The following is a 21,082-nucleotide window of genomic DNA, read 5'->3' on the forward strand; positions in this document are numbered from 1 at the left end:
GGGGGTGGGGCGGTAGGCGGGGCTAGGCAGGTCCGGGTTTTTCTCCGTGGGAGGTCGGGTTGCACCTGCGCAGTAGACCGGTGTCTTTCCCGGGCGTGGGAAAGTTGATGGTGAAGAACCCAGAACTGTGCCATCTTGCCTCTGTTGTCCAAACAGTCCAACCTTTTATTGATAATAGTGATAAGGGGTGCCGTGGTCTGTCTAGCTACTTCCTGCTGTTAAGGGACGTCGTTAAGTTGGGGTCTATGGTTGGTATTTGGACGCACGGATGAAGAAGCATCTGGTTGAAGGTGATGCGGGTGATCTCTTGAACTTTGGCTTGGAGAAATTTGATTAAAATGGGAGCTGGTATTAGATGGGCAACAGTGGTGACGTAGTGGAGATAGTTGCTAGGAGACGGTATTGTCTGCCGTGGTTTAGATGTAAGGACACCGGTTTGCCTAGTGTCTGGAGTATTGTTTTTCTTTTAGTTAAGACTAGGCTGGAGATCAGACACTGGTTTGCCTAGTGCCTTAGGTGCCTAAAGGTCTAAAACAATTATTAGAGGAGATATAAGAAGCAGGTAATAGAATGATGACAGTAATAGAATGACGACAGAATATTTAGGAAGGAGCTGAGGAAGAGGAGGGCAAGAATAGACTGAAGAGGAAGGCGGAATGAGAGTAAGAGACAGCTACCAATAAGGCAAGAATGAGAGGGCGTGTGGAAGGTGGTTAGGCGGAAGTGCCGAGGGATGGAAGGAGGGGCAGCCTCAACAGTGGTAGGAGGGACCGAGGAGGAGGGCGGAACTATAGCAGGAGCGGAAGGGGAAGGTGGAACCCAAGCGGGAGGGGGAGGTGGAGTATACGGGGGAGTGGAAGGAAGGGGAAGCTGACACAGGTGAGTCAGACAGGAAAGATGACCCTTTTCTGACTTTGCTAGGTCTGCGCCTTAGCCAACTTGACTTGGGCCAACAAACATTGGCTACACAAGTCTGGTCGAGAACGCAAGTCTTAAAACTTTTGTATATAATTTATTTTAGACTACTTACTTAAGCGCTGGCAGAAATTACTGAGGTCGATTAAAATGTTACGGTCTAGGGTGCCTTCAGGCGGCCATTGAGACTGGTTGTCTAATTTATATTGTGGCCACGCCACAGTGGAGAGGAAAATTAGTCGCTTTCATTTAAGATCTTACTTTTAATTGTAAAGTTTTGAGATTTTAGTTAGAAGACACCCTAAAGGGGAGTCTCTAGGTATTTTGGATTGGGGGTTTCCCATTGCCTTCCTCTCGCCTACAGGCAGAAATGGAAACCGAACTCTACCTGGCTACAAAGCGTCCTTTGGAGCCACTAGAGACCGGCGGGAGGCTCCTGGAGCCAGAATGGAGAGTACCTCCAGGCAGACGTCTCTGTCCTGGACGCGTCTCCCATGGAATGGAATGGACTTCCTTTGGGCAGACGTCTCTGCCTTTGGGAACTTCCCTGGGTCACCTGGTGACCAGAAAAAAAGCCTTGGGCCTGCACAGGACTTCTGGCCAAGGAATATGAGAGGGAGGCAAAAGGTACTCATCCCTAGGAGACTTGGAGGTGGGGAAAGCGATGTCCAGGTCCTGGTCTGTCTGGGGCGTGGAAGGAGGAGGCTCCTCCGACCTTGGGGGGCCCTGAGGAGGGCTCTCCTCCTGGGTTTCAGCACCAACTGATCTGCTCCAGAACGACCACCAGAGTACTCCAGACGACCACCAGAGTAAGTGCCAGAGAATAGGCAAGTAAGCAGGGTAAAAGAAAACTTTATTAACTTGCCAATGTGAAGGAGCGGCGAGGTTCACCATCTCTGGGGTGGAGGCCGATGAAGTTGCTCAGGCATTCTCCGGGAGGTTCCTAGGTCCCCACAGGAGCAGGGGCCAAGGAAGTTCGCACAGGGCGGCTTTTATGTCCTGGGCCTGGGAGTGGGAGGGCAGTGGGCGGGACATAGGCGGGTCAGGGGCGGGGGCCGTAGGCGTGGCTAGGTGGTTCCGGTTTTTCTCTGTCCGAGGTCGGGTTGCGCCTGCGCAGTCCACCGGTGTCTTTCCCCGGTGCGGGGAAAGTTGATGGTGAAGAACCCGGAACTGTGCCTGTGCCATCTTGCCTCCGTTTGTCCAAACAATAATAATGTTTATCAATATTAATTAAAATATATTTCCTAGCAAGCAGACTCAAAGAAAAAAGGAAAAAAATAATTAATATTAGGAAAAATACTGAAAGTATCCTAATAATGGGGGCATAATTAAATTCATTACATTTTTTGAAGGATTCTTACTGACATGGAAAAAAGTATAAATTATGTGGACCAATGTAATGTTAACAGATAAATTATAGGTTATAAAACACATATAATTACTTCAATTACATAAATATGTATAATGCAGCCAGGCACGGTGGCTCACACCTGTAATCCCAGCACTTTGGGAGGCTGAGGCAGACAGATCACGAGGTCAAGAGATCAAGACCATCCTGCCCAACATGGTGAAACCCCGTCTCTACTGAAAATACAAAAATTAGGTGGACATGGTGGCACGTGCCTGTAGTCCCAGCTATTCGGGAGGCTGAGGCAGAAGAATTGCTTGAACTCAGGAGTCAGAAGTTGCAGTATGCCGAGAAGGCACCATTGCACTCCAGCCAGGCGACAGAGCAAGACTCTGTCTCAAACAATAAACATAAAAAATAAAAAAATACGTATAGTACACATTTCAAAATACACCATTAAGATTGACATAAAATACACCCAAATGTTAGCAGTTGTCTTTGTGCTGTGAGATTAGAATTGATATTTTTATTTTATATGTCTAAAATTTTCTAGAATAAATATGTGTTATATAACTTTATGATCTGAGGACGAAAGATGGTAAAGAAGGATAAAGAGTTGGATGAAGAAAAGGGAATCAGTAAATGAGACAGAAAGGGTGCAGCTTAGAGGAGGAGGCAGAAGGCCAGCAGAGATCATTAGTATCCTGGGAACCAATGAGGGAAGACTTTTGGGTGACCCTGTGTTAATAGAGTGGAAAAGGGTAGGCCGGGCACAGTGGCTCACACCTGTAATCCCAGCACTTTTGGAGGCCAAGGCAGGTGGATCACCTGAGGTCAGGAGTTCGAGACCAGCCTGGCCAACATGGTGAAACCCCGTCCCTACTAAAATGACAAAAATTAGCCTAGTGTGGTGTTAGGTGCCTATAATCCCAGCTACTCAGGAGGCTGAGGCAGGAGAATTGCTTGAACCCAGGAGGTGAAGGTTGCAGGGAGCCGAGATCACACCATTGCACTTCAGCCTGGGCAACAAGAGGAAGACTCCTTCTTAAAAAAAAAAAAAAAAAAAAAAAAAAAAAAAAAAATTTAAAAAAAAAAAAAAAAAAAAAAAAAAAAAAATTTACATATAAAATATATATGTAAACAATATATATAAAGAGAGAGAGAGAGAGACAAAGACAGAGAGAGAGAGACGGGGGTGGAGAGAGTGGAAAAGTAAAATCAGACAATGATTAAGGAATATCCACTAGATTTTGTGCTCAGGAGGTTGTTGTGACCTTAGTGGAGTAGTAGGGGTGGAAGGCAGGTTGCAGTGGGTTAGCACATGAATGGAAAGTGAAGAAGTTGGGCTGAAAAAGGAAGATGAAGGAGCAAGGAGATAGCGGAGGGATGGGATGATAAGACGGCAGAGTTGAGCATACTTATATGTTGAGTGAAAGGGAGAGTAGAGAGGAAAATCTCAAAGATTCTGGAGAGTAGAAGGCCAAGGGAAAGAGAGCGACACCTGAAGAAGGGAAGGCTAGTGTCCAGATCACCTTGAGCCAGAGGACAGAGGCCTCTTGCTTAAAAGGAAGAGAAGTGGGTGAGAACAGGCGCTCCTCACCCCATGATCCACTCCTCGAGTGGCTGGGCCAGTTGAGAGTTATCTGATGATCCCTATGCCGATGGCTAAGAATTAAGATGGAGGAGGTGGTGGACTATCAGTTGTGGAATGTCAACCTCAGTGCCCTTTTGTCAACACTAACCCCACAGCATCCTGACTCCCTTGAAAGGGAAGACATGTCCCCTGCCTTAATGTCTTAATGTGCTTTATCTTTCAGAGTTGTGGAAAGTAAAAATGCAGACCTACCAAAAGGAACAATTGTACTGACTTCTCCAGGCTGGACAACACACTCCATTTCTGATGGGAAAGATCTGGAAAAGCTGCTGACAGAGTGGCCAGACACAATACCAGTGTCTTTGGCTCTGGGGACAGTTGGCATGCCAGGGTGAGTTTCATGGATATATTTCATTTGTTTGAATGTCTGACACTCTGGTTTTCCAAAATGGTTTGTTCAGAACTTGGTCAACAGGAAGATANATGCCATTCTCCTGCCTCAGCCTCCCGAGTAGCTGGGAAGTTGTTTTTTTTTTTAAATGCAAAAATAACTTTACACGAATTTGTCTGAAATTCTGCAAGTGGCTTAACAATCACTATAATGGGTCCGGATTTTGTTGACTCAGATTCAGGGCTGCAAAAATATAGCTTTAAATTTCCCACTACTGAACTTCATTTCTATCTCAAGCCCTCCTTTTGGCTGGTGTAATAAGAGAAAACCTCAGTTAAATTCAGTGATTTCTCACATCATTTCAAATTTAAAACTCAGGATTTCTTTTTTCTTCTCCCTGGGGTTGTTGCAAAGCTCCAAGGATAATACAAGTTGAGTGTCAGTAGAAGAGGGACAACAACAACTTCTTGATCTCGATCTGTACTGGTCTTAAGCTGGTCTCCTGCTCAAAGTTACTTTCTTTCTCTGAGTTTTGAGATCTTTTCCCCCCTTCCTTCTTCCCACCCTTCCTTCCCCTTCCTTTTTTACACTTTGAAGGTTTCCTGAGGAATGAAATGGAAATACATATATATTGTCAAATGATCAGCCTCTAAACAAAAACAACTCCTAGGTACCCCAAATTCATATTTCACTCAGAATTTGAACTCCTCAAAATTGCCACTGCCAAGGACATCATTGTGAAAGTAGAGGATGCTGAATACCGTCTTACATGACATTAGTGGGCACTAAACAATTCCAGCACTTCTTGGTCTTTCCTGCCTGCCTGGTACCCTCTACGGATGAGAGCTCTTCCTCTCTGTTCTCCTCCGTTATCCATCATTCCCTCTAGACTGTGAGCCAGGTGTAGGGGAGAAGAGGTGAAGGGAGACATGAGGAAACTTTGGTTGTGAAGAAAGTCTTCAATCCTATCACCTTCCAAACTCGCAATCCAATGAAATGTGGTGGTATCTTCACCCAGTCCCCATCAGTACTGTCAGTGCTGAATCTTTCTATATCCAGTAGCTCTTTTTCTGCAAGCTAACTTTGACATCTCACTTAGGGTAATACAGGGAAATTTCGGAATGTCTTCCATACCACTTTGGAGTCATGGAAAGCTCCAGATGCTCCCTGTGAACCTCTCATGCCTAATATCACACATCATAGCTATCTGTGGCTATGTCACCATGATAACATGGGAGCTTCTCCCATGAAGCTCATCATCTCCATAGAACTTATATGGGAATGACGCATAGCTCTCTCTTCTTGAATCCCCAAAGTCTGAGAAAAATGATCTATCTTTTGTCCCTGAAATCTGGCCTGTGAATGGACAGGATACAGCCCCTTTCTAGCCAACTCTCCCTTCCCTCCCTAGTTCACATCATCTTTATTCCTATCTGAGAGTAGAGATGGAGGAAGTAAAGCAACAGTGGCTGGCAATATTTATTTCCTATGTTTTTGTCTTTTACTCGGATCTATGGCACTGGGCCATTGAGAAGGCCTTCAAGATATATATAAATGAGTTATAGAGGAAAGAAACAACTCTATTCATATATCCTTAATTTTCTTCCTTTAGCCTGACTGTCTNTAAGCCTTTCCCAAACATTATCTCCTTTTAAAATAAAATGGAGGCCGGGCATGGTGGCTCATGCGTGTAAGCCCAGCACTTTCGGAAGCAGAGGCAGCCGGATCACGAGGTCAGGAGTTCGAGTCCAGCCTGACCAACATGTAGAGACCAACATGTCTCTACTAAAAATACGAAAATTAGCCAGGCATGGTGGCATGTACCTGTAATCTCTGCTACTAAGGAGACTGAGGCAGGAGAATCGCTTGAACCCAGGAGGCGGAGATTGCAGTGGGCCAAGATCGCACCACTGCACTCCAGCCTGGGTGACAGAGCGAGATTCCATCTCAAAAAATAATAAAAAAAATATAAATAAAATAAAATAAAATAAAGTAAAATGGAGATAAGATGAAGAAGCCAAAAGTAAAGAAATCCTTAAGGGAAAATGAATGTTGTACTTTGGACAAAGAAGGACTTAATAGAATCAGTGGTTTGGAGAGCAAATACATGAATACATGTGCTCTTCCAACTTAATTGAAGGAAAAGATGCAAAACTTTGGGGGAATGTTAAATCTGTGGAGTCTGGACAGCTAAAAGACACCCTAGATTTCAAAATTCAACTTCTCTTTTAATCTATATCAGAAGTACTAGCATTCTTGAAAGTTGACCCATCCCAGCCAGGTATGGTGGCTCATGCTGGTAATTCCAGCACTTTGGGAGGCTGAGGCAGGAGGATCGTCTTAGGTAAGGAGTTGGAAACCAGTCTGGGCAACATAGTGAGACCATGTCTCTAAAAAAATATTCAGAAATTGGCTGGGTGTGGTGGTATCTGCCTGTAGTCCCAGCTACTTGGGAGTTTGAGGTGGGAGGATCAATTGAGCCCTAGAGGTTTAGGCTGCAGTGAGCTGTGATTTCGCCACTGCACTCCAGCCTGGGCAATAGCACAAGACCCTGTCTCAAAATTTTTTTTTTTGTAAAGGGAGTAGTTCTCAATTGCTAGCGTTCATAAGAATCCCCTAGAGTCTTATTAACATTTGGATTATTTCTGAATCAGTGGGTCTACGGTGAGGCCCGAGAATCTAAATGTTAAACAAACATTTCAGCCGGGTACGGTGGCCTACACCAGTAATTCCAGCACTTTGGGAGGCACAGGCAGGCAGATCACAAGGTCAGGAGTTCGAGACTAGATTGGCTAACATGGTGAAACCCCGTCTCTACTAAAGACACAAAAAATTAGCTGAGCATGGTGGTACATGCCTGCAATCCCAGCTACTGGGGAGGCTGAGGCAGGAGAATCGTTTGAACCCGGGAGTCAGAGGTTGCAGTGAGCCGAGATTACGCCATTGCACTCCAGCCTGGGCAACAGGGCGAGACTCTTGTCTAAAAAAAAAAAAAAAAAAAAAAAATTCAGGTGATTCTGAGACACCTGGTGCTGCCCCGCCCTTTTGAATAACATTGTGTTAAGGGAGATATTTGGATTCTCAGAAAAAGTGCTGCCTGTGCCTGTGCCTGTCACTGCATTCTATTCAATGCCAACCTCTCATGGGCCCCAAATATAGTTAGAGGCTGTGTAAGCTAAGTAATGTCAACATGTAGTTGTTTTTTTTTTTTTAATGCACAAATAACTTTACATGAATGTGTCTGAAATTCTGCAAGTGCCTTAACAATCACTATAATGGGTCTGGATTTTATTGGCTCAGATCCAGAGCTGCAAAAATATAGCTTAAAATTTCCCACCACTAAACTTCATTTCTATCTCAACCCCTCCTTTTGGCTGGTGTAAAAAGAGAAAACCTCAGTTAAATTCAGTGATTTCTCGCATCATTTCAAATATAAAACTCAGGATTTCTTCTTTCTTCTCCCTGGGGTTGTTGCAAAGCTCCAAGGATAATACAAGTTGAGTGTCAGTAGAAGAGGGACAACAACAACTTCTTGATCTCGATCTGTACTGGTCTTAAGCTGGTCTCCTGCTCAAAGTTACTTCCTTTCTCTAAGTTTTCAGATCTTTTCCCCCCTTCCTTCTTCCCACCCTTCCTTCCCCTTCCTTTTTTACACTTTGAAGATTTTCTGAGGAATGAAATGGAAATACATATATACCGTCAAATGATCAGCCTCTAAACAAAAACAACTCCTAGGTACCCCAAATTCATATTTCATTCAGAATTTGAACTCCTCAAAATTGCCACTGCCAAGGCCATCATTGTGAAAGTAGAGGATGCTTAATACCATCTTACATGAAATTAGTGGGCAATAAACAATTCCAGCACTTCTTGGTCTTTCCTGCCTGCCCGGTACCCTCTGCGGATGAGAGCTTTTCCTCTCTGTTCTCCTCTGTTATCCATCATTCCCTCTGGACTGTGAGCCAGGTGTAGGGAAGAAAAGGTGAAGGGAGACACGAGGAAACTTTGGTTGTGAAGAAAGTCTTCAATCCTATCACCTTCCAAACTCGCAATCCAAAGAGGTGTGGTGGTGTCTTCACCCAGGCCCCATCAGTACTGCCAGTGCTGCATCTTTGTATATCCAGTAGCTCTTTTCCTGCAAGCTAACTTTGACAACTTACTTAGGGTAATCAGTAAGATTAATTTCTGGAGAAATTCTGGAAGGTCTTCTATACCACTTTGGAGTCATGGAAAGCTCCAGATGCTCCCTGTGACCCTCTCATTCCTAATATCACACATCGTAGCTATCTGCGGCTATGTCACCCTGAAAACATGGGAGCTTCTCCCATGAAGCTCAACATCTCCATAGAACTTATATGGGAATGACGCATAGCTCTCTCTTCTTGAATCCCCAAAGTCTGAGAAAAATGATCTATCTTTTGTCCCTGAAATTTGGCCTGTGAATGGACAGGATACAGCCCCTTTCTAGCCAACTCTCCCTTCCCTCCCTAGTTCACATCATCTTTATTCCTATCTGAGAGTAGAGATGGAGGAAGTAAAGCAACAGTGGCTGGCAATATTTATTTCCTATGTTTTTGTCTTTTACTCGGATCTATGGCACTGGGCCATTGAGAAGGCCTTCAAGATATATATAAATGAGTTATAGAGGAAAGAAACCACTCTATTCATATATCCTTAATTTTCTTCCCTTAGAAAAAATATAAGCCAGATGTAGTGGAACGCACCTGTGGTCCCAGCTACTCAGGAGGCTGAGGTGGGAGGATCACTTGAGCTTAAGAGGTCAAGGTTATAGTGAGCCATGTTTGTGCCACTGCACTCCAGCCCTGGCAACAGAGTGAGACCATGTCTCAAAAGAATATAAACATCTAAAAAATCAAGAAAGGATAAGGGGGCCGTTACCAGGAGGACTGTTTGTGACGTGGGAGTCACAGAGCGGAGACAAAATAATAGTCTGAAGAATGGCCGTACCAAGGGATGGCATACACTGCATTGCAAGGAAGAGAAGGCCAGAAACAAAGAACCAAGGAAGTCAAATGGATCGGTTGCTAAACCAGCTGGTGGAACTATGAACCAAATAAATGCAGAAGAGACCTGCTGGGTGGTCAGAAGCAAGCTGAAGCTGAGTTGTAGGATGGTCCAGGGACGAATTTCACCTATGGGATCTTTTGGCCCATTATGGTATTCCTTATATATGTGGCTCAGCACCTAAGAGAGTGTCTTGGGGAACCGAGGCATGCTGGACCAGGAAAGTAGTCTTGGTCCATGGTCCATGCTTCTGACTTAATCATGGTTTCCTCTTTTTTTTTGCTTTTTTGTTTTTTTCTATTTAGGGCTGCAAAGTTGTTGCAGCAGCAGGGTCTGATGAAAAGGTTGCCTACCTTCAAAAGCTTGGATTTGATGTTGTCTTTAACTACAAGACAGTAGAGTCGTTGGAAGAAACCTTGAAGAAAGCCTCTCCTGATGGTTACGATTGTTATTTTGATAATGTAAGTACAAACTGGACTTAATATCTGATTTATTAATGAAGTACTATATAAGGCAGGAGTCTCCTTCCCCTGGGCCATGGATGGTTAGTGGTCCATAGCCTATCAGGAACTGGGATGCACAGCAGGAGGTGAGGGGCAGGTGAGCAAGCAAAGCTTCATCTGTATTTACAGCCCCTCCCCTCACTCCTATTACTGCCTGAGCTCCGCCTCCTGTCAGACCAGCAGCAGCATTAGATTCCCATAAGAGCGTAAACCCCATTGTGAACTACGCATGTGAGGGAACTAGGTTGTGCGTTCCTTATGGGGATCGTACTACTCGGGTGCCTGATGATGCCTGATGATCTGTCACTGTCTCCCATCACCCCCAGATGGGACTGTCTAGTTGCAGGAAAACTCACCCACTGATTCTATGTTATGGTGAGTTGTATAATTATTTCATTATATATTACATTGTAATAATAATAGAAATAAAGTGCACAATAAACACAATGTATTTGAATCATCCCCGAAACCATGCCCCCAAGAGTTGGTGGAAAAATTCTCTTCCAATGAAACTGGTTCCTGGTGCAAAAAAGGTTGCGGATCACTGACACAGGAAATATATTCCTAGAGTTTGCATTTGGGATACATGAAGAAAGTATATATGCCTTTTTTAAAAAACAGCTTTATTGAGATATCATTCATGTAGCGTGTAATTCACTCATTTAACGTGTAGAAGTCAATGATTTTTACTATATTGGCAAAATTGTACAACCAGTTTAAGAATATTTTCATCACCCCCCAAAAAAATGCTACTCATTAGCAGTCACTCTCCATTACCCATCATCCTCCCCACTAAAAGTGGTCTCTTATGACTGGCTTCTTTCACTTAGCAAAATGTTTTCAAGTTTCATCCATATTGTAGAATTTATCAGTGCTTTATTCCTTTTTTTGTTTGTTTTTTTGAGAGAGGGTCTCACTCTGTCACCTAGGCTGGAGTGCAGTGGTGTGATCATGGCTCACTACAGCCTCGACCTCCCTGGCTCAAGCAATCCTTCCACCTCAGCCTCCCAAGTCGCTGGGACTATAGCGGTGTGCCACCACACCCAACTACTTTATATACTTTTAGTAGAGGTGGGGTTTCACCATGTTGCCCAGGCTGGTCTGGAACTCCTGGGCTCAGGTGATCCTCCCACCTCGGCCTCCCAAAGTGCTGGGATTACAGCCGTGAGCCACCACACCCAGACTGATGGGTATTAGCTTATACTTTCTGGCTATGATGTATAATGTTACTATGAAAATTCATGCAGATGTTTTTGTGTGGATGTTTTCCTTTCTTTTAAGTATATACCTATGAGTCGAATTGCTGGGTCATATGATAACTTCATGTTTAACATTTTGAGGAGCTGTCAAACTATTTTGCAAGATGGCTACACTACTTTCATTCCCACGAGCAGTGTATGAAGATTCCAGTTTCTCTGCATCCTTGCCAACACTTGCTACTGTCTGTCTTTTTTATTATAACCATCCTATTGGGTTCAAAGTGATATTTCATTGGGATTGGATTTTGACTTGCATTTCCCTATGGCTAACAATATTAAGGATCTTTCAATGTATGTATTTGCCATTTGTATATCTTCTTTGGAGAAATATCTGTTCAAAATCTTTGCCCATTTTTCAGTTAGGTTATTTGTGATGATGTAAGAGTTTTGTTTTGTGTTTGTCTGTTTTGTTTTGTTTGTTTGTTTTTGAGACAAAGGTTTTGCTCTGTCACCCAGGCTGGAGTGCAGTGTCGCGATCTTGGCTCACTGCAACCTCTGCCACCTCGGTTCAAGTGATTCTCCTGCCTCAGCCTCCTGAGTAGCTGGGATTACAGGCATGAGCCACCACGCTTGGCTCATTTTTGTATTTTCAGTAGAGATGGAGTTTCGTCATGTTAGCCAGGCTGGTCTTGAACTCCTGACCTCAGGTGATCCACCTGCCTTGGCCTCCCAAAGTGCTGCGATTACAGGCATGAGCCACCGTGCCTGGCCAAGAGTTCTGTACATCTTACCAATACAAGTCCCTTATTAGATTCAGTGGATTTTCATTATTCGCAATATTTATGTTCTATAAGGTCACCACCAAGGCTGAACCATTGCTTCTAGGGGAAATATGTACATGTATGTACATATCTCACGTAGACTGTAATCTTAAATCCTTAAAACAACTAATCCTAGTAGCTTTTATTTTATGCAAGACAAAAGGAGGTTCAATTTTATTTTATGGTTTTATTTTATGAAAGACAAAAGGCCTGTGGCCGCCCCACTAGCTAATACCCCCAAAGTTGGGATTCATACCCCATCCAACTCTTCCCAGAACCAGAGTCTCTTGGACTACGCTGCAGTGGCCTCATCCTCTGGTCTTCTCTGTATAACAGTTGAAACAAGAAGGCAGAGCATGGCCTTGTTCAGCCTCAGAGAACATCTGCATCTTTTTTACTGCTCCGTGTATGCCTGCAAGTGACCAGGGAAAGCTTAGTGAGTACTGATTTGAGGTTACAAATACAATTTTAGCAAGTAGTTCACAATATGCAAATATGAAATCCACTAATAATGAGGACCAACTCTATATGGCTTGCAAATATTTTCTCCTATTCAGTGAATTGCCTTTAACCTTTCTGTTTCTATTTTTGCCCTTTTTTTGTTTGTTTGTTTGTTTTGAGACTAGGTCTCACTCTGTCTCCCAAGCTGCAGTGTGTGATCACAGTTTACTGCAGCCTTGACGTCCCAGGTTCAAGCGATCCTCCTGCCTCAGTCTCCCAAGTAGCTGGGACCACAGATATGCACCATCATACCCAGCTAATTTTTTATTTTTATTTTTTTTGTAGAGATGGAGTCTCACTATGTTGCCGAGGCTGGCTTTCACTTTCTTGATGGTATTCTTTGAAGCATGAAAAGTTTTAAATTTTGATGAGGCTCAATTAATCTATTTTTCTTTTGTTCCTTGAGCTTTTGGTGTCATGTCTAAGAAGGCTTTTCCTTTCTCAGAGTCATGAAGATTTATTCCTGTGTTTTCTTCTCAGAGTTTTATAGTTATAGCTCTTATATTCAGGTCTACCATGCATTTTAAGTTAATTTTTGTGTGTAGTATAAGGAAGAGGCCCAACTGCATTATTTTCCATGTGGAAATCCAGTTGTTGGGCACCGTTTGTTGAAAGGACTGTTTTTCCTCCATTGAACTGCTTTAGCACTTCTGTAGAAAACCAACTGATCATAAATGTAAGGGTTCATTTTTGGACTCGTGATTCAGTTGCATTGATATATATTTCTATTCTCACCCTATCTTAATTAATTTAGCCTTGTATTAAGTTTTGAAATTGAAAAATGCCAGTTTTCCAACTTTGTTCTTTATACGACTTTTGAGTATTTTTCCATACCTTTAAATTACAAGACAATGAGGTTATTGGACTGATCAGAGAACCTCAATATATAATAAAGTAAAATGTATAAGTTATAAAAGGTATGGTCTTAGAGTCAAATGAAAATGCCTGTTTATTTATTTTTTCTTTTTTTCTTGAGACGGAGTCTTGCTCTGTTGCCCAGGCTGGAGTACAGTAGTGTGATCTCAGCTCACTGCAACCTCCGCCTCCCGGGTTCAAGCAATTCTCCTGCCTCAGCCTCCCAAGCAGCTGTGATTAAGGGTAGCCCACAACTATCCCTGTCTAATTTTTTGTATTTTTAGTAGAGACAGGATTTTACCATGTTGGCCAGGCTGGTCTTGAACTCCTGACCTCAGGTGATCCACCCAGCCTCCCAAAGTGTTGGGATTACAGGTGTGAGGCACCACCCCCAGCCAAAATGCCTGTTTCTAATGTCTTTTTCTCATTGCAACCTTCTGCACAGTTGGGCTCATTCAATCAGTTTTGTTGCTGCTAAAACGGGTATTGTAAAATAATGATTGTGACTCAATGATTTTCCTGAATCTCTAGTATTTAGACGATTTAACGTTTTGTCTTTGGTTTTGTATTTCCTGTCTGTTTAGGTAGGTGGAGAGTTTTCAAACATTGCTTTGGCCAGATGAAGAAATTTGGAAGGATTGCCATATGTGGAGCCATGTCTACATATAACAGAACCAGCCCACTTCCCCCAGGTAATGAGCACATGCACACGATCCCACATGTCACAAGGCTGGACAAGGAGAAAATTCACAGATATGCCATAGGCCAGTGACTCTGAAATTATTAGAAAGATTTTCATATATTCTTCTTCTTTTTTAAGATAGAGTCTCACTTTGAGAGAGCTCAGGAGGTTGAGACCATCCTGGGCAACGTGGCAAAATGCCATCTCTACAAAAAATACAAAAATAAGCCAGGCATGGTGGTGTGCACCTGTAGTCCCAGCTACTCAAGAGGCTGAAGTGGCAGGATTGCTTGAGAGTGGGAGGCTGAGGCTGTAGTGAGCTGCGTTCGGGTCACTGCACTCCCGCCTGCGTGATAAAGTGAGAGCCTGTCTCAAAATAATGAAAACAACAACAATTTCATATATTTTGTGCTAAATCAGCTTATATTTGATTTTTATATAGAGAAATAGCAGGATCTACAAATATAGAAGAAATAGTTATTAAAAGTTTTAGTATTTACCTATCATTTAATGCAAACTGGTAAAAAGACAGTGATGATTTGATTTAGAAACAGAACACCTTGGTCTGGCTGGTAAAATATTCAGGTTCCTCTGGATATCAGAGACATTGCTGGAGGTGCGAGAGGAATAAAGGGTGACTTGCTGTGGGTGAAGGGAAGGGCAGGCTGCCATGTCCTTCAGAAATCTTGGGCAGTGCTTCTTGCAGCAGTAGGGCACCTTGGCTTCAGCAGGCTGACAATTGCCACTAAATGGGAAGGCAGCAGCAGCTTCCCTCCGTTCCTCGAGTGTCCTTGTTTTATTTCTCTGGTGCCCTGCCATGAACTCCATTCCCCACTCCCTACTCTCTTATGCTGAAACCACACCCTTCCCACTCCACACTCTGAGGTCCAAAAGCAGTATTAACCAGAGAACCATATTCATTAAATCCCTGTCCTGTGAGATGCCTTCTATAGGCCTCTCGTTTTACAGGTGGGGAGATGAATGGCCGAGAGGACCAGAGACTCTTTAACTGCTATTGGCAACAGAGTCAAAACAAATACCAGTCTTCTAAGCGCCTCATTTAGAGTCTGTTTCTGCTACAATGATCCTGTGCTATTAAGAGAGATCACAAATTACCTGTGGTTCCCCCCAAAAAAGGAGAAAGAAGGAAAAAAGGAATCTTCCAGACTCTAATCAGGATCCAGGCAACCATAAATCAATTGGTTATTTATTCTATGATGAGCTTGACTAAAGGGAATGAAACCTTATAGCTCCACTAGTTAACCACACCACAACCGTATGGACATGGGGGGCTACAAAGGAAGGGGCTGACAAAGGGCAACTTGTAGATTCCCTCTTAGGTTGTGAAAAATCAAAACCATTACCAAGAAGGAAACTCCAGATTTATTTGGCAATCTTACTGTTAGGGACTTTTTCCCCCCCTATAATTTTCTAACTGGTGCTAAGCTGGAATCATGGGAAACTGTCTGCCTGCCAACTGAGCGAAGCTGCAGGAGGCCTTTTCTTAACCACAGTCCAATTAGGAATAGCCAACTATTTTGAATACAGTAACTCGACCTAGTCTTTTTAGCAATTAGTCTTTGGAAGCTCAGCTGCTCAGACAGGACTTTGAGATGTCAGCTGGCCTTGTCCATTCCATTTTAATCAGATGGAATTCTGCCCTGCCACAGATTCCCAGAAATTCTAACATATTCCAGTGTTAGGATAGCTGAGAGGCAAGCAATGATTTCCTCCATGTTTAATGCCACATTTGCTTTTTTGCTCTCAGTAAAAAAACAAAAACCAACATTCTCATCAACACGCACAAACCCAGAAACAGCATTTCACTTGCATTTTGCTTTTTCGTTTATTGGTTTGTTTGTTTTGAGACAAGGTCTCACTCTGTTTCCCAGACTGGAGTTTTTGTTTGTTTGTTTGTTTGTTTGTTTGTTTTTTGAGACAAGGTCTGGCTTTGTTACCCAGCCTGGAGTGCAGTGGCACAAACATGACTCACTGCAGCCTCCACCTCCCAGGCTCAAGTGATCCTCCCACCTCAGCCTCCCAAGTAGCTGAGACTACAGACATGTGCCACCATACCTGGATAATTGTTTTTTGTTTTGTTTTGAAACAGAGTCTCACTCTGTCGCCCAGGCTGGAGTGCAATGGTGCGATCTCAGCTCACTGCAACATCTGCCTCCCGGGTTCAAGCGATTTTCCTGCCTCAGCCTCCCGACTAGCTGGGATTACAGGCGCACATCACCATGCCTGAATAATTTTTTGTATTTTTAGTAGAGACGGGGTTTCACCGTGTTAGCCAGGATGGTCTTGATCTCCTGACCTTGTGATCCACTCCCTTAGGTCTCCCTAAGTGCCGGGATTACAGGAGTGAGCGACCACTCCTGGCCAATCATTATTTTTGTTAGAAGCGATGAGGTCTTGCTGTGTTGCCCAAGCTGGTCTTGAACAAGTGATCACGCTTTGTGATCCTCCCACTTTGCCTCCCAGCTCAAGTGATCCTCCCACTTTGCCTCCCAAAGTGCTGGTATTACAGGCATAAGCCACCATGCCCAGCCCACTTTCATTTAAGATGAGGAAGTGAGAGTTCCAATCGCTCACTCACAAAGAATAGTTGATGTGGGTCTTCTGAGGAAACACTCTTTCTGTCTCATTCTCTTGCATTAGTTTCTTTTGGTTCAGGACAAAGCTTCATATTTCCAACTGCTAATGTTACTTTCCTCAAAGTAGTGAGTGGGAACTTTAGGCTGAGTGGTGCCAGTGGTCAAAAATGCTGAAGCTAGATTCCACCACTCATCTTAGCACAGCTGGCTCTGATATTCCCTAGGCATCTTCGCCTGACTTCCTGAACTTGAAAGCCTATGCTCAGGTGTCATTCTCTGAGTTACTAGTCAGTTAGAACACTTGGGAAAATCAACCAGGCAACCAAAAAACTTTTTCTTCCTCACACACAGAAGGGGAGTACCTTCTTTACAGGCTGCAGGAGAGCTGTGTGCTTTGTCTGGGGTGCTGGTTCTCAAAGTGTGGGCCAAGGACCTGCAGCATCACCATCTCCTGGGAGCTTATTAGAAATACCAATTCTTAGCCAGGCGCAGTGGCTCATGCCTGTAATCCCAATACTTTGGGAGGCCGAGGCAGGAGGATTGCTTGGCCCAGGAGTTTCAAACCAGGGAAATAGAGTGAGACCTCATCTCCGACCAAAAAAAAAAAACCTAAAAAAATTTTTTTTTTTCTTTTTCAAACTGAGTCTCGCTCCATCACCCAGGCTAGAGTGCAGTGGTACAATCTCAGCTCACTGCAATCCCCTCCCAGCTTCAAGCAATTCTCCTGCCTCAGCCTCCTGAGTAGCTGGGATTACAGGCATGTGCCACCATGCCCAGCTAATTTTTGTATTTTAGTAGAGACACAGTTTCACCATGTTGGCCAGGCTGGTCTCAAACTCCTGACCTCAAGTGATCTGCCTGCCTCGGCTTCCCAAAATGCTGGATTATAGACATGAGCCATGCACCCGACCCCACACACTTATTCTTAGAGGTCTGGAGGTTAAAAGTAAAATGGGTTGGCAGGGCTGCGTTCCTTCTGAAGACGCTAGAGGAGAATGTTTCCTTGCCTTTTCAAGCTTCTAGCAGCTGCCTATATTTCTTGGCATGTGGCCCCTTCCTCTGTCTTCAAAGCCAGTGGCATAGGATCTTCCTCCTCCTCCTCTCTCTCATCTCTGCTTCTATCACCCCATATTCCGTTCCCGACTATAACTTTCTTGTGTCCCTCATTCCCTTACGAAGACCTTTGCTATTGTGTTGGGTCCATCTTTATAGTGGAGAATAATCTTCCAATCTCAAGGTTCTGTTTTTATTTTTATTTTTTTGAGGCAGAGTCTCATTCGGTCACAGAGCCTGGAGTGCAGTGGCACGATCTTGGCTTACTGCAACCTCCACCTCTCAGGTTCAAGCAGTTCTCCTGCCTCAGCCTCCCAAGTAACTGGGACTATAGGCACCCACCACCATGCCCGAATATACATATATATTTTTTTGTATTTTTAGTAGAGATGGGGGTTTCACTATGTTGGCCAGGCTGGTCTCGAACTCCTAACCTTGTGGATCTGCCCACCTTGGCCTCCTAAAGTGCTGGGATTACAGGCGTGAGCCACTGCATCCCCCTTAAGTTTCTTAATCATATCTTCAAAGTCCTTTTTGCCACATAAGGTAACAGGTTCTGGGGTTTTTGGATATGAACATCTTTGGGGCCATTATTCTGCCTGCTGCAGAGTGCATGTTGATGGGCCAGCAGTCCTGTGGATCAGAAAGGAGTGAGGACACGGAAGGGGAGAAGCACCAAGAAACTCCAAGCACCAAGTATAGTGACAGTGGCCTGTACTACTTGTTTCACTGTGGCCACCTCCCTGGATCCTGCTGCCCAAATGTGCCCTTCTCTTCACAGGTCCACCCCCAGAGATTGTTATCTTTCAGGAGCTTCACATACAAGGCTTTGTCGTCTACCGCTGGCAAGGAGATGTCCGACAAAAAGCTCTGAAGGACTTGCTGAAATGGGTCTCAGAGGTAAGAAGCTCTGGAGCCACCCCTTCCCATTGTACACTAGGTCCCATTCCCTTTTGCCTCTCAAGGCTTTTGTTCCAGCAATTCTTCCCTCTCTCTGCCGCATCATCAGTTTTTCCCTATTGGGTCCTTGTGCTTAGAATATAAATATTCTTACTTTTCCCATCTTTGAAAGGGAAACAAAACAACCCTCTCTAAAGTTCATTTCCACTGCAAATGCAGCTCCATTTCCCTTCTCTCCCTTTTGTAACAAATACCTGGAAATGCTCTCTACACTCACTGTCTGCTGTTCCTCTCTTTCCATTCTTCCTGAAACCCACATATCAGGCTTTTCAGAGTCTCACTCTGTTGCCCAGGCTGGTGTGCAGTGGCGCCATCTCGGCTCACTGCAACCTCTGCCTCCGGGATTCCAGCAATTCTCATGCCTCAGCCTCCCGAGTAGCTGGGACTACAGGTGTGTGCCACCACGCCCAGCTAACTTACTGTATTTTTAGTAGAGACAGGTTTTTGTCATGTTGGCCAGGATGGTCTCAAGTGATGTGCCCTCCTCAGGCTACCAAAGTGCTGGGATTACAGATGTGAGCCACCACACCTGGCCAAAATTAACTTTTGTCAAGGTCACAGGGGACCCTTACATAGTGAAGTCCACTTGTTGATTGTTAGCCTCACTTGGCTATGGGAAATATTTAATAGTGATCATTCTCTCCTTGATATGCTTTCTTCCCTTGGCTTCCCTTAACTCTTGGTTTTCCTCACTGATGGGTCCTCCTCAGATTCCTGCTAGCTTTTCTTTACTCCAAATTAATATTAGAGTGCCCCAGGTCATGGTCATTGGGCCTTTTCTCTTGTCTATCCACACTCGAGCTGTCCCTCAGTTAGCTCATCTGGGCTCAGTATGCTGGGAGCTCCCAGCTCTATCTCTAGCCTGACTCTCCTCTTAACTCTAGATTAGTATGTCCACCTGGATGCCTGATACACATCTCTGACATAACATCTTGAAAACTACATATGTTTTGATCTTTCCTGCTCAACATGCTCCATATTCAGACTTTACTGTCTCAGTTGTAACAATTCTATACTTCTAGTTTCTCAATCCAAAACCTTGGAGTCATCTTTGATGTCTTTCTCTCATACCCATGTCTAATCTCTAAGGAGATTCTGGTGGTTCTATCTTCAAAATATATACAGAATCTGAACACTTCTCCCACCTCCCTGCTACAACCCTGGTCCAGGAACCGTGCCATCTAGCCTGGATGTTTATAGTGTATCGGGGAACCCGTCCCCAATATTTCAACGTAGGTTCTTTCTATTTTCGTAAGTGTCGGCTGGCTGAGAAATAAAGAGTACAAAGAGAGGTATTTTACAGCTGGGCCGCTGGGACAAAGGAGGAATTTTACAGCTGGGCCGCTGGGGTGACATCACATATGGGTAGGACTGTGATGCCCACCTGAGCTGCAAAACCCGCAAGTTCTTATTAAGGATTTTAAAAGGGGCAAGGGTGTATGAACAGGGAGTAGGTCACAAAGATCATATGCTTCAAAGGGCAAAAGGCAGAAGAAAGATCACATGCTTCTGAGGAAACAGGACAAGGGCAAAATCAGAACTACTGATAAGGGTCTATGTTTAGCTGTGCACGTACTATCTTGATAAACATCTTAAACAACAGAAAACAGGGTTCAAGAGCAGAGAACCGGTATGACCACAAATTTACTAGGGCGGAGTTTTCGCCACCCTAATAAGCCTGAGCGTACTGCAGGAGACCAGGGCATATTTCAGTCCTTGTCTCAACTGCATAAGACAGACACTCCAGAGCGGCCGTTTATAGACCTCCCCTCAGTAATGCATTCCTTCCCCAGGGTATTAATTATTAATATTCCTTGCTAGGAAAACAATTTAGCGATATCTTCTCTATTTGCACATCCATTTATAGGCTCTCTGCAAGAAGAAAAGTAGGGCTCTCTTTTGCCCAACCGCACAGGCAGTCAGACCTTATGGTTGTCTTCCCTTGTTCCCTGAAAATCACTGTTACTCTGTTCTTTTCAAGGTGCACTGGTTTCATATTGTTCAAACACACATGTTTTGCAATCAATTTATACAGTTAACACAATTATCACAGGGGTCCTGAGGTGATGTGCATCATCAGCTTACAAAGATAATAGGAATAAGAGATTAAAATAAGACAGGCGTAAGAAATTATAAAAGTATTAATTTGGGAACTGATAAATATCCATATTAAAATGAAATCTTCACAATTTATGTTCCTCTGCCACAGCTCCAGCCAGTCCCTCATTTTGGGGTCCCTGACTTCCGACAGCAGTAGTGGATTCTATCTGGCCTCCCATCTTCGCACCCCTGTAGACAATTCCCAGTGTGGTGGCCATAGTGATCTGTTAAGGCACAAATCAAATCCTGCCGTTCTTATGATCCAAACCATGCAAAGCTCTGCATTTCACTTAGGGTAAACCAAAGTGCGAATATTCAGCAAGCTTACACAAAATCTGACCCCGATATCGCTCTGATTTCATTTCTTTGTATTCACCGCCTTGTTTACTTCTCCCAGTCTCCTCCACCACTCCACCGCTCTGTAACTGCTTGCTGAACTCTCTCACATCCTGCAAGTCTTTGCTAAAAAGTGCCTTCTGGACCAGCACGGTGGCTCACACCTGTAATCCCAGCATTTTGGGAGGCCGAAGCAGGTGGA

At 44.0% G+C, this 21,082-nt stretch overlaps 1 protein-coding gene across 1 annotated transcript in view; it reads left to right on the forward strand.

Moving 5' to 3' along the window:
- Window positions 1-21,082, forward strand: part of LOC108538016 (prostaglandin reductase 1-like) — a 28,016-nt gene that overhangs the window by 2,614 nt on the left and 4,320 nt on the right. Inside the window, 6 exon segments of the mRNA XM_017885824.1 lie at window positions 4,081-4,248; window positions 5,861-5,867; window positions 9,579-9,734; window positions 13,737-13,755; window positions 13,758-13,844; window positions 18,266-18,384. Coding sequence (XP_017741313.1) covers window positions 4,081-4,248; window positions 5,861-5,867; window positions 9,579-9,734; window positions 13,737-13,755; window positions 13,758-13,844; window positions 18,266-18,384 — 556 coding nt within the window.

This window comes from Rhinopithecus bieti, unplaced genomic scaffold (genome assembly GCF_001698545.2).
Source record: "Rhinopithecus bieti isolate Rb0 unplaced genomic scaffold, ASM169854v2 scaffold_15802, whole genome shotgun sequence".
Taxonomy (NCBI): Eukaryota; Metazoa; Chordata; class Mammalia; order Primates; family Cercopithecidae; genus Rhinopithecus; species Rhinopithecus bieti.